Source organism: Ptychodera flava, chromosome 3 (assembly GCF_041260155.1).
Source record: "Ptychodera flava strain L36383 chromosome 3, AS_Pfla_20210202, whole genome shotgun sequence".
In the NCBI taxonomy this organism is placed as follows: Eukaryota; Metazoa; Hemichordata; class Enteropneusta; family Ptychoderidae; genus Ptychodera; species Ptychodera flava.
In genome coordinates, this window is record NC_091930.1 from 48,287,009 (window position 1) to 48,300,856 (window position 13,848).

The 13,848-nt window shown below is 39.3% G+C and overlaps 2 protein-coding genes across 3 annotated transcripts in view; both read right to left on the reverse strand.

The window, feature by feature from the left end:
• LOC139130185 (uncharacterized) overlaps positions 1 to 3,464 on the reverse strand; it is a 28,786-nt gene extending 25,322 nt beyond the window's left edge. For both annotated transcript variants that reach the window (XM_070695928.1, XM_070695929.1), the window contains exons 1-2: positions 3,134 to 3,464; positions 934 to 1,315 (exon numbers count right to left, since the gene is read on the reverse strand). In XM_070695928.1, the coding sequence (XP_070552029.1) occupies positions 934 to 1,126 (193 nt within the window). In that variant the 5' untranslated portion in view covers positions 1,127 to 1,315; positions 3,134 to 3,464. The remainder of the gene's footprint in view (positions 1 to 933; positions 1,316 to 3,133) is intronic.
• A 1,322-nt stretch (positions 3,465 to 4,786) lies between these two features.
• The window catches only part of LOC139129352 (adhesion G protein-coupled receptor L2-like), a 34,636-nt gene continuing 25,574 nt past the window's right edge, over positions 4,787 to 13,848 (reverse strand). Inside the window, exons 14-21 of the mRNA XM_070694986.1 lie at positions 13,257 to 13,356; positions 9,787 to 10,007; positions 9,018 to 9,084; positions 8,599 to 8,684; positions 7,973 to 8,099; positions 7,217 to 7,258; positions 6,426 to 6,551; positions 4,787 to 5,722 (exon numbers count right to left, since the gene is read on the reverse strand). Coding sequence (XP_070551087.1) covers positions 5,651 to 5,722; positions 6,426 to 6,551; positions 7,217 to 7,258; positions 7,973 to 8,099; positions 8,599 to 8,684; positions 9,018 to 9,084; positions 9,787 to 10,007; positions 13,257 to 13,356 — 841 coding nt within the window. The 3' untranslated portion in view covers positions 4,787 to 5,650. The remainder of the gene's footprint in view (positions 5,723 to 6,425; positions 6,552 to 7,216; positions 7,259 to 7,972; positions 8,100 to 8,598; positions 8,685 to 9,017; positions 9,085 to 9,786; positions 10,008 to 13,256; positions 13,357 to 13,848) is intronic.

Below are 13,848 nucleotides of genomic sequence, written 5' to 3' on the forward strand. Positions count from 1 at the left end.
CAACTGCAGCTATACACATGTATTTCAGAGATGCTATTTTTAAGGTACTAGGTGCTTCGGGGCAGATATTTTGATTATTAAACTGTTAAATTCGGCGGTATGTTGTTTGTGTGAACCCATCTTGAAGTTTGCGGAGTAAAAGATATTTTAACAGTCTCGATTTTTATATACCGATAAAACATTATTTATCCATGGAGGTAGCTGCTACCTCCATGATTTATCCAACAGCGATAAACATGGGAAGCCATTTGAATTTCAATTATCGGTCGATTTTAGGAAATTTGTTTCATTTGCACAAATGCACATTGACAATTATTTTTTTATTCTTTATTTTAAGAGGAGGATGGTTTATACTTTCACCGAGAAAAGTGAAAAAATCCAATCTTCAATTTTTGACGTGTAAACTATGTAATTACTTGCAGTTCAGAAAATGACAAAGACAAGATAATAATACCATTGGAACTAATTTGGGATAATTGGATCTTTATGTGTTTTTTTTCAAATTTCTCAAAATTTTAGGTGCCATATGCATAAACTGAATGTTGCAATATTATAAATTACTCATAAAAAGGTGTGTACCTTAAAAAGAAAAGCAGATGAGCTTACATTTGCAGATTGAATCGACATTACTTCACCATCCAATTATCCCAATTTAGTTCCAATCTTGCTTAATGGAATAATGCCAAATGTAGGGCACAGATTTGTGTGATCGAATTCGACATGAAGTTAATGTTTGACGTCTGACATTTCGAATATGTGGAATAGAAAACTTCTGGCGGCAAATATCTGTATGCAAAGTCTCACAGTTGTATGGCCAAGCGACACTTCTTGGTTTCAATAGATAACGCTGCAGTAGATGATGAGCGCCGATTATTCAAATATTTGCGAAAAAAGTAAACATTCAAAGATCGACATCTGATTTGGTTGTCTCACCTTGCTTTTTCGGTTGTTTACCACCGATATGATTTGATGACTTGACGACCACAGGCGTCTTCGTCGTTCTGGCGGTGCCCGCGGGAGATGAAGTTGGACGCTGCCGTGCCGCAGTGCCGGTCGGTCGAACATATTTTCTGTAGGTTACCTTTGGCTGCGTGCGTTTATTCCGGTTGATGTCCACTTTTTCCATGACGATAGTGGATCGTACGTCGTCATTTTCGTTAAGATATTCACTCAATATTCTTCCGGGAGTGGAGGTCCTTGGTGTATAACCTAGGCTGAACTTGAGGCTTTTTGAAACTTTGCTACAGTAGTGAAGGCAGGAGAGTTGTGGCCTCTGGTACGGCAGATGACGTCACTCATCCGACTGAAACCTTATCTGCAAAGCAATGATGAAACTAGGCTGAGTCAGAAAGTAAAGTGCCCGGATATGACGGTGCGGTGGACGACATACGCGGTTTCGTGCAGCACGAGGTACCTTGTATAGCATGGCACAGTTACTGTCGTTTCGTCAATGGGGTCAAAGGTCGCAGTGTCAATCGTTTGAGCAGACAAGCCAAGCCTAGACAAAAGCGATGAGTGGAGTTTCCCGACCTATTAATAGTGCTGTAATGTGATTATCACAGTCATCGGTTAATGCGGTGGTTATCAAGGTCGCGACGAAATTCACCCAGCGCGCCGCTTTTCAGTATGAATTCCGTGCGCAGCGATATCGCCGGTAGGTGGCTTGGATTCGGTGAGAATATTGGATTCATCAATAAACTTTCTGTTTATTTACCCTAGTTAATTCCTTCTTAATCGACTTCTGATGACAAAATAAACCAAAGTGTGATTGTTCGTTTTAAGCCAAGCCCGTTCTATTGATGTGTTGAACTACCATCCATTAAGAGATCACCAGATGATATGCTTTACCCAGAGGGCTCTTCCCCATTGGACGCTTTATTATGCTTTGATGGGGAAAAGACAAATATGAACCCCGGGATATGAACGCAGAACTGACTCTGTAAAAAATATGATATCGCTTCCGTCCGCCATGTCACGATTTGATACACGGTGGTGATTATGACACATGCATCTGCAAGCTTTATATGGCTTTTCAATCCCTGTTTCACGCATCAGAGGTTGTTGACATGGACTGTTTATGTGATTATAGTCTTTCGTTGTCCTTTGAAAGTTGTACACAGTGACTAGTCAATTTTATCAGAGATAAAGCTAATAAAGAGCCTGTCCCTTTAATTGTTTCACAAGAGAAAGATTATTTCTTGTCAAAACGTGGTGTGCATTAAGCTTGGCTGCGGACTCCAGTGGACATTGCTATTCCTGACACAAGGCATGCACTGAGTTTGAATACATCTTGTGTGTACCAGTACCTGCTTGATTAGTTTTGGGTAATGCTGTTTTTCTGTGGACTACTTTTTTTTTTCAAAAACATGGTTTGACGAATACTACAAACAGGCCAATGGGTCAGAGTTCACTTTCTAAACAAACAGGAAACGACACTCTTTGCGGACAAAAGAAACTGTTTTCATTCTGCGAAACTACGCTTTTCTGCGTATTCTGTCTGTCGACGTCCGTCATGTGACATGTCACGACCTTCATAGGCTGCAGTGCTCCCGGGGAGTGCTCCACGCTGACTCGTTGATCGTGTTATTCCACCCGCTGTTCACCTCGTGTACCATAACTGTGATTCAAATACCCGACCCGACATGACGTGTGAGTGAGAGGAAAAAATATTGGCCAAAGCTAAAACCGCGGGGTCAAACAAAGATTGCGAAGTGGTGAAGACTTTTTTCTACGCACTATGAACTCGAGATACTGGCTGCTGCTGCGGGCATTTCTGTACAAGATACGCTGCACTTTGTTTGTTTGTTTGTTTGTTTGTTTGTTTCAAAAACAACAGTGTTTTAATAATTCAGTCGAAATCAGAAGTGCAACTGCTAAATACTTTATATCGTACACTGCCACTTTGTGATATTTGTCCAAAAAAAACTCGACATGGTACACGAAAGATTGCATGCCATTTTGTCGAACCCTCTGGACATCAAGTGAACGCACACTTCCGCGTACAGAAAACGCCCCTATCATTCAGAATCGTGAGAAAAGAAATCAATAGAACAAATTCATAAGACACAACAAGATGCGTATGTCATCTTACGCAGAATTGTAAAGATGTAGATCATGAAATACTCGGCCTTACCTGCTGGTTAGTCTTTTAGTCAGACTGTCGACATGGCAGAGGGTAGAGTAGGTGTTGAGCCTTGACCAGCCCAACTCTCAAACTGGGTATATACGTAGGGATCCTGGTTGTAAACGGTGAACTGGTCCGCTGGGGTCCCGCTTTGGCACTGAAGTTTGCGGAAATGATAAGATTTCACAGAAGCAAGGAAACGGGGGAAAATCTTCCCATTAAACGTTCAAATCCACACAGGATACCGCGAGCACAAACTCGTGCCCTAACCTCGGATTAGAACGTTTCTACCGAACTGATTGCGCGAGGTAAGCCCACGCAGTGTCATGTGTTCGATATGTGCAGAATATCTTGGCTGACCTCACATCGCGCCACCGAACGCACTAACAATCAGGAAAGTGTGCCGCAGAAAGTGAGCCAACAAATTCTCGCGGGGTGCGGGTGAGCTGTCAATCACGTGTGCAATTGGGCGGGAAAAGCTGTCGTCAACTGTTGAGAAGTACTATATTTCATGGCGGTAGTCAGTGCGCTACCTCAATGGTTATGTCAAGACAACTTTACCAAAGACACTTGTATCGCCAATTTCAAATTGTATCCCCGACTTCCTTTTACAAAACGAATACCCTTCTGGAAAAATTGCATGAAATACATCAGGCAAAAGTGAAGTCTTCGATTTAAGACGCAATATTAAAAGAACCAGGTCTTCGAAGTTTTTCCACTCAGAAGACATGGATTGGGGGATCATTGCTAACAGTGACAGTAATATAGGGCACATCCGTGAAAAGTGTCTTTGCAACATGACTTCTTTTAAAAAACGGAGGGAAATTTAAATGAAGTGAAAAACTGCTAATGTTACACGCCCATATTCAGTTATATATTATAATTTCAATTGTGACGCAAGTAAAATCGTTAAGTCGTTACAATTGAAAGAATATTTGAAAAAAAAATGAGACAAGTTTGAGGTGAACCTCTTCCAAAAAGTTACTGCTCGCTAGCCTTGAACAGATACTGCTACGGATGCGGCAAAGGGAGAATTTTGTAACAGGCGAGGTGTGTAGATTTTTAAACATGTTTTTCAAATGTTCTTTTCAAGAACATATTTGCAGCTGGTTGACGTATGATAACATAATCTAGAGATAGATTGCGTGGCGCGTTTTTGACGAGGTCAATTGTCAAGATTTCGACGGTCTCCTGGAGCGACACACGCGTTTATTCAAGGCTTTGGACCAGACGATTGCAATGGTATCAATTCACACAAAGAGACCATGTTCCTCTGAAAATGTACTGTGGTCATACTTCCTCGTCTTTTATCAAATTAGAATCGCATGAATAAATCGTGTTGGGCGGCTCTGATGGTTCTCAACACGAAACAACCTCTAACAGAATGAGGAAACTGCGGGAATGCGAGATACACTCTCGCTCGCTCGCTCCCCCTCTCTCTCTCTCTCTCTCTCTCTCTCTCTCTCTCTCTCTCTCTCTCTCTCTAAATTCGAATATAATGATAAATAAAGTGACAATACAAAAACTTCGAGCATTGCGGGGAACTTGAGAAGTGAAACACACTTGCTGACAAAGTGTTCGGGGGGAGAGAGAGAGAGAGAGAGAGAGAGAGAGAGAGAAGAGAGAGAGAGAGAGAGAGAGAGAGAGAGAGAGAGAGAGAGAGAGAGAGAGAGAGAGAGAGAGAGAGAGAGAGTCTCCTTCCTCTGAATTGTCCTTGATAACTTGTTATACCCATTACGCCCTGAACTTAGGGCATAATGGTGAAATCACATTCACACAAACGTATTTCTTTTCTACGAAGGGTTTATTCTCATGGACACTGATACTTTAAAAGAAGAGTTTAATATTCAGAAGCTGGAAAAACAAACTTATGAAGAAAATATACGGTAAGTAATAAACAACGGTACTTATGATAATTAACATACAATTATTGTCAAATCTGTCAATTTGTCGGTGAAAAGGGGCATTGTATTTGTTCAAGATGTATAATGCATCGTATACAGCGTAGGAATTGACTTGAACTGTAAATCCGACACATAAAACTTGATAGGATGGACGGATATCATTTGATAGCTGTGTCTACAAGGAAAGAAACAGTCTGTCAGGTCAGGGTTCAAAGTTCATATATTTACATACCAATATATCCAGCCTACCGCGTGGGTTGTTATATACATAATAAGGAGACAACAGCATTTCATCTATTCGAAGGAAAACAGACAATATTGTGACTAGGAAAATATCTTGGAGAGCTCCTATGTTATTACACATAAATATGTCATGCTAGGAACACAGATCTGATTGAATCAGAAAATGCCACAACGGCGGTCGTGCACAATTCGTTATGTGCATTCGTGAACAGACGATATTTAAATTTTCACAATAAAAACGAAATAAATGAACAAACGAGCATATACATTTTTTCTAGTAATTGGTACCGGAGATAATCGCACCCATTGCAATTTGCGACTATAATAATTCGGGAAAGAATGATAATAACTGGGACGACTTGATGAACTTTATGTAACTTCAGTGTTTGCGATCTTTGTTCTTCAAGCCGACGTCCACTTTGTTGACCTCCAACGGAGCCACCTTGGTGTGCTGTGAAGAAGAAGTGAAATTCTGAGTGAAGATTTCTTGATTTTGTTTATTCTTGTTCTGAAATAATAACTGTCACGCCCAATTTCTCATATTTAAAATTGGGATGAAACATTGGGGCATAACATTTGGGCTTGTATGATTGTGTCTATGCCTAGTAACACACAAATTAGATAATGTTTCCCAATGAAAACTCAACGCTTCCTGGCCGGACATAGCCTCTTCCTACCAACAGTTCAATGCTTGCGTCCGTCAAAAATCACGAATGAAGTCGTCCAAGTCTTGTACAGCTGCGGAATGACTGTCTTTGACTCACTACAAATGTGTGATTGTAATAATGATTCCTTGTCGGTAAATCTTGGATAATTTCTTTCCTCAAATTTGCACGGTGACCCCCGATTTTTATGTCTGATTTTGAAAGAGTAGATACAAAAAATACGAGTATAATGAAGAGAGAACTTTTTGCAAACGACTGTACTGTGTCATTCGACGACACTGACCCTTTGCGCTTGACTGAATACAAAGTTAACAGCTAAATTAGCAGTAACTTTTGGCGACTTTTTCAGTGATTTTGCTCTGCTCGTCAAATGAAGTATCTTATAGTTCAACCACAGATTGTGTCAGTAAATTTCTTGGACAACTTCTCAAGATATAGCTGCATTGTAACTTTATCTAGGTATAATGCATTTTGCCTCTTATAACTTACTGACGGAGATCCCAGTCTTGAGCTGGCCGTTTTCTTGGTCTTCGAGTCGTTCGCCCACGCCGACGATACGACCATCCTTGATGACGTGAACCGACTTGCAAATCGACGGTGGCAGCTATTTTTCACCTGTATGTCAAGAGAGGGCGCAGTTCAGTTTGCAGTGTAGAACATGCGACTGAGAGGGAAAATGACCTCACACATCATAGGAAGTAAACATAGATGATCCATTTTTTTCTCGAAATATAACGAACCCTAATGAACCCTGATCTAAACCCTGATGATGATGATGATGATGATAATTGCTTCTGTTATATAATAAAGCGCCACCAATGCTAACTTTTGATGTTTTTTCATTATTTTGTTTATTTTATATATCAATTGCAACTTCTTATTCTACTAAAGAATGTTGAAACACCCACTTTTTAGCTTGTTAACTTAGCGTCTATATGTGTAAAATACATTGTTACTGTCTACATTTGACTTCTAGTCCGGACCAGAATTCACTTTTCAACAACAATGCGGTTTTCACACGTGGGGGCTGAGTTGACAAGCTGAATACTGTATATATCAACATGCTTTGGGGAGTAGAACAAGTAATTATTGTTGAAATTCATACTTGACTGTGTGTACAGACAGAGCTGGGATTGAATTTCATGCTCAGTTACAGAATCGGTCAATAGCAAAAAATTTTAGATTTTGGAATATTCTCAGATACAATTATTTTAGTTATCCATGAAGAAAAAAAACCCAAAACAAACAAACACAAAGTAGAGATAAGAAACTGAACGTACCTCATCGTTGAGTGCGCAATGGAAGAGAAATATGAACATACCCTGAAATGATATGCAAAATATGTTACCATAGGGGGCGCTGTTCACTGAGATACGCTCAACGTATTTTATGATAAGCACAGGTACTTCGAGATAACATTTGCCTGCTTGATATACGAACAGGAAATAGAGAAATATTTAAAAAAGTAAAAGCCTATGTGGCAATGGTGTAAGGCTTTTCTATTTATTGTTTTGTTTGTTTTCGCCGTGGTGTGCGTATTTTCTCCGGCAACAAAGACCCTTATCACAAATTCTTCTTCAGATTTCTCGAGGCCAAGAAGGCGGCAATCACAGTAGTCCTCCCTCACAAGATAGCTATTGGCTACCAACGCAAATGGTTTGAATATCATGGATCAATCAGTGCTAGCCTCGGCATGAACCGTGCCTAGAAACATGGTATTGATGGCAATAAAAGGGACAAAGTCGGCCATTTTTCATGAATTTTGTTTCAATATACGAGATACTTCTATATTGTTTGACGTGTTGAAAGATACTAAATGAATGGGTGACCATGCATATATTCGACCCCGGTTCCAGACACGATACGTGAAATCATCGCGAAAATGAATAAATGGTCCATGACCATTAATTCATTTTCGCGATAGTTTCATGTCAAACAATATAAGTAGTATCTTGCATCAAACAAAATTCATGAAAATGGCCGACTTTGTCCCTTTAAGTTGCACGCCTGATCGGATTAAGAATCATGTTACTCACCTGAAGAGAGTTGAGAATTGCAAAGATGTACTGGAAAATGAGGGTTTCTTCGTTGACGGCGAATATACCGAATAGCCAGGTCAAACCAAGCAGCGGCACCAGAACCAGACTGGCACGGATCCCAGCTCTGTCTCGGGGAGATAAGTAATCATTAGTCTTTTGAAGTAAACCATCTCTCTCTCTCTCTCTCTCTCTCTCTCTCTCTCTCTCTCTCTCTCTCTCTCCTCTCTCTCTCTCTCTCTCTCTCTCTCTCTCTCTCTCTCTCTCTCTCTCTAAAATTAATAATATAATGCATTTGTTTATCCGTTTGTCAATCTATATAATCTACTCACAAACACTTAGTTATATATATATATATATATATATATATATATATATATATATATATATATATATATATATATATATAACTAAGTTAGAGCCAATGTGACTCTCGAGAAAAACGGACGTTTGACGTTCTCATTTGCAGTCTATTCACAGAGTACAGGAGTGTGAATGGACTATGGTGGCTTTGTTTCATGCAAGTCCCATATCGTCATTTCATATAATCTCGGAAAGAGACATTGTCTCCTTCGAACTCATGAGTGATTTACAGGAAACCGAAATGCATTCATCCCGACACTCACTTAATTTTCTGGGCGTCCGTCTTCTTGGCGTTGACCCGAACTGAGAAGAACGCTTTTAAAACACTTGCTATGACGAATAAGTTTGCCTGCAATGAAACGATAAGCACGGTCACTACGTACGATCTGCATTGGGATGGCGATATGAGCAAGTCACCGTATGTTCTCTATTCCTATAACGATTGCAATTGTATAGAATTGGTGATTTTACAGTTCAAAGCAAAGTACATGTTTCACGGTGTTTTCACTTGTGATACGTATTGTGTTAACTTCCAAGAAGAACTTGTAAAGCATTCAAGAACATTTCACAGTTCGAGTCAATGGATGCTACTGCTACTGCTGTTGATGATAATGTAGTGATGATGATGATGATAATGATGATAATGATGATGATGATGATGATGATGATGATGATGACTTACCAGCGTAATGACCAGGACAGGGACAACGAATGCATAGATGACGCCGTTATCCGTAGACAGCCAACACCTGCAACGAGAAACACTGTGTTACTGAGAGCAAGACATCGGATAGCATTACCCTTATGATAATTATCCAGTTGCAAATGTAAGAATAACACAGTCAAAAATACCCAAGAAACAGCTTTTCGATCAGTCCAACTTGACAATTTTGCGGAAATACAGGTATCATTGCGTAGACTTGACTTTTTTGCCCGCCTACCTTTATCATGTTCACTGGGGATAAGGTTTCAGTAATTTTCACGTCGTCAACAGCTTATCGAAAAAAAATATTATGTTGCGTCTAGCTTCAAAAGTTAAACACGACCATGAGATCGAGGAATATATAACATGACGTGAAATAGATTAATAGTGAAATGTACATTTGTAGCAAATAAGAGAGATATACTCACAAACAGAGAATATCGCGGAAGCAACGTAACTGGTACATCGGATAGAGATTACGATGAAGAAAAACGTGCAGGCAGGGACAGATATGGAGATACATATACTGACAAACAGGGAGACACGTACCCACAACAAGCTTAAGGCGAGGCAGAGGAACACGAGACAGACAGACAGACCAACAGACACACAGAGGAAGACTCGGTCGGTCACGGAGACGACATTCTCGACTAATTGGAGTGTATAGGGGTTTGTGGAGCAGAGACGAGTACATCAGTCAAAGTGAGAGACATGGATCAACTTATGCAAAACTCAATCAAAAACTCACAATTTGCCGTTGCCATAGTGATCATATCTTATACTCGCTGTGACAACCACGATGATCACGGGTGACACCCAGCCAACGATTGCATAGTAAGGTAAGACGTTGTGGGACGGCGTAAAGACATTGCGGACTTTGATGTAGAGTTGCACGCCCTCTACCAACATCCAGAAAAATGCCGCCAAGAACAAGTAGTGCAGACAGATGGCTAAAGCTCGACAAAGTGTCTGAAATTCAAAATATTGGCATGATGTCAAATTGGATATCGATCTAGGTGTTTGGAATACTTGTCGAAATCTACTTCGATATTTTTACATTCAATTGTTATATTTAATTTGTATGGGATAATCTTCATATCTCTTGTAACATTAAGGTAATAAATACATTCAAAGTGAAAAACTTAAAACTCTTGCTCAACCTTTCCTCAATGACACTTTCGATCATTCTCTTGCCAAATCGAATGTAAAGCTGTGGTCTCCGTGCAAATTTTGACACTAGAGAAACAAATTACCTAACGAATGCTGATATTGAAATTCAAAATGGCCGTCGTCACTTTATTAACTCCATGGGGAAAACAAAGTTTTCGATTTTATAAAAAATAAGAGAGTGAACAATTTTCTTACTTCAAGAGCTTCAAAATGACCTCCCTCAAATGGTAGACCAGAAAAGAAATTAAAATTTTGAGAGGGCGGGAATATCTGTCCCGAGGCACATTTTACTTGAGTGACACTAAAGTATCAGAGTAAAAGCTTACTATATCTGTAAGCTTATAAAAGCTTTCATATTTCAGGAAAGATGAATTTACTTGAAGTAAAAATTGGAAAAATATTACAACGAGCTTATGTGATCATAGAGCTGCTGTAGTAATCCTATAGGCTGTTTCAATTACGATAGACGGATGACGTATATTTTGGCACGTACGGCGGGACCAGTGTACATGTACGCATGCACGTAGGCAAACAAAGTTGTTTTCGATGGGTCAGGAGAAGCCATAAGTTGGTTATTGCTTTCGGATTAGTTCATTTACAAAGTAAACTCACAGCCCGCCTTTCGACCTCTCGTGTACATATTTTGGGAAAATGGAGAGATCCGTAAAATAATACTTGGGGGTGGAGGGGGGGGGGCAAAGGACACTCCTCTTTCTACTAGTATTTTAAAATCAGACTATTCTCGCCTTTAACACAAACTCAACTTTGAGGGCGTGCTCGCATCAGGAGTGACCGATATGCGAGGACGACACGCACATCCTAAGTATAACAAGGTTTGATTTCTGTCACTACTACGTCGCATTTGCTATAATCCCATATTCTTTTCTCAGTGACCAGAGCGAGGTATTAAAAGAGAGATGAAGATCCCTCTAAAGATTTGAAAAATAGTTTCGAACAAACAGTTGCTGTTAAGGTAGAACGCGCCTCGGGGACACAAATTTGGCCTCTCAAACTTTTACAATTCTATTCTGATATACCACTTGTGGGGGTTCATTTTACAGCTCTTGATGTTAGAAAACTTTTCACCGGCTTAGTTTTTCGAAATTCGAAAATTTTATTTTTCTCCATAGAGTTAACACAGGGATGGCGGCCATTTTGAATTTTGAATTTCGGTAAATCTTGAGTTATTTGTTTCCCTAATACCAAAATTTGCACGGTGACCCCCAATTTTTATTCTTGATTTTGAAAGAGAATTGTTGAAAGATTTCTTGTGGAAAGTTTGAGCAAAAGTTTAAGTCTTTCACTTTCGAAACGCGCAATTTTTAACATTTGCCAGATGTGTCGCCGGCAGCGCTTAAATTAATGGATTGTACTGCGCGTCATAATCCGAAGCCGTTGGACAGTAAATATCTGAAATCATATCATATTCTAAAGTTCAAGTATCACTTCGCAAAAGAGATGCATTAATTTACGGTAAACGTTTGTAACCCCCGGGCAAACATTTTATTTTCAAGTTGTTGATAGTTTCCGAGTGGCATCATCGACTAGCACTGAAATTACTGCTTTTTTAGCGTTTTACGAGAGCGGAAGAGAGATCTCACATATTCTGCAAAGTCATAGCAAATATGAAAAAGGGGAGGTAGGAAAATTACATCGTCCTTATTTCTAGTCTTTGTTTTAAGAAGTTACCGAAGAGCATAAATTCAAAGAGTCGTGATGTGCTTATAAGAAGCATTTTCAAAGAGTCGTGTGTGCTTATAAGAAGCATTTTCAAAGAGTCGTGTGTGCTTATAAGAAGCATTTCAAAGAGTCGTGTGTGCTTATAAGAAGCATTTGTATTACAATAATTAATTAAAGCAAGACAACCTGGTTACAATATCTACAAGGGACATGGTCACTGATGTAAGAGGTCCTAAAAACGTACGAGAGAAGCCCATATCGTACAATTATGCACTGCAGCCGTATCCCCACTATCTGCAGGATATCAACCTGAAATTCGGAAGCTAAAGCTTGCTCCCATTAACTGCAAACGTCTGAGTACGATAAGGCGAGGTGTGGTACGACACTCATACAATGCGATCACGTGATAACCTTACCATATATGTGACAGACAGATTTTGTTATGACCGATATCAATAATTTGTGCAGGGAAAAATTTCAATTGTATATTATAGATGCAAATATTTTACACTTATTAATATAGTCGTCGTCTTCAAGCAGCTGTCTGTCATGAGAAATCCCCACACAACAAAAACCTGACACTGGTGATGTTAAAGGGACAAAGTCGCCGGAACTGCACTCAAAGGTCGTATGGGACTCATACGACCAATGTAAACACTGTATCCAAGTTACGATGGTGATTGATGAAAGTTAAAACATGTCTGTCATAATCTACATCGTATAATTTAAATGTTGCAGCTATGATGATGAGGCGCATCTAGATATCGTGCACGAAATACATTGTTTGTAAACAAAAAAACTCGCACAGGCGCAGTTCCGACGACTGTTTCCCTTTAAATTTTATACCGCCGGCATAGACCGGAAAAGATCGGCCGGTTGTCTTTCTCACCATATCACGTGATCATGTTATCAGACCGTGTGACCACGCATGATCTACACAATTTTACTTTTGATTTGTTTGTTTGTAAGATATTTCCTCTTAGCACCAAATGAAAAATACAGCGTCGCTTTCAAGGGGCCAGGTAGCTATAACGTTTGGTAGTATTTAATTTTCACTAATTTTGTTGGTTTTTTCAGTTCAACTACAAGTTCTTGTGGTACTCCAAAAAGCATGTTGGAACACGCGCCATTCGCCTTGTCAATACAGCATCTCGCACTGTCATTTTTTACATCGAATTCTAGTCCGGATCAGAATTCACTTGTCAATAATAACAATTAACACAATTTGTCTACACATGTACAGAGCGAGTATATAAGCTTAATACTCTGTCAATCAACATGCTTTATGGGGTACAGTAACAATGTAGTTTACATCGAAAGCAAGCATAGTGCAGAAATAAAAAAAAATACAGATTTGAAAATACATACCTCGTTACCAGTCGCCGATGCACCCGCCAAAAATAGTAGTTGCGCCAAAGTGAGCGCGGCCACAAGATTCATCAAAATAATAGCGCGATCGGAACGCAATCTGTAAAGATATAAAATGAGTAAAAAATATTCAAGGGTTTTAAAACTGATGATATCGATAATAGTTATAAAAAATATTACAACCGAAGACAAAATTTAAAGATTACTCATTTGCGTGAGAAAGGGCAGCGTAAATCATTCTGTGGAGGCTTTCTTTACGTCTGACTACACAATGCAAAAACTCCGGTTCAACAGTCGTTTTTTATGATTTATGTTTTCTTGGTTTTTGATATTGTTAGACGTATACTCTGAAATGATGCCATATAATTTTAAGACCACGTAAATCAACTTTGACCTGATTATTTTTACGGATTTATTTGTCATTGAAATTGAGTTTATTCATATATCACTAACCCTACATCAATAATGGATTATCCGGATTAAGGCACTGCTATGCAAAGCACAGCCACTCAGTATTTCAAAACATTTTTTTCCTGTTTCAAATCGTGACATTTTGGTATTGATCATAAAATGATGCGGAGCAAAATGTGGA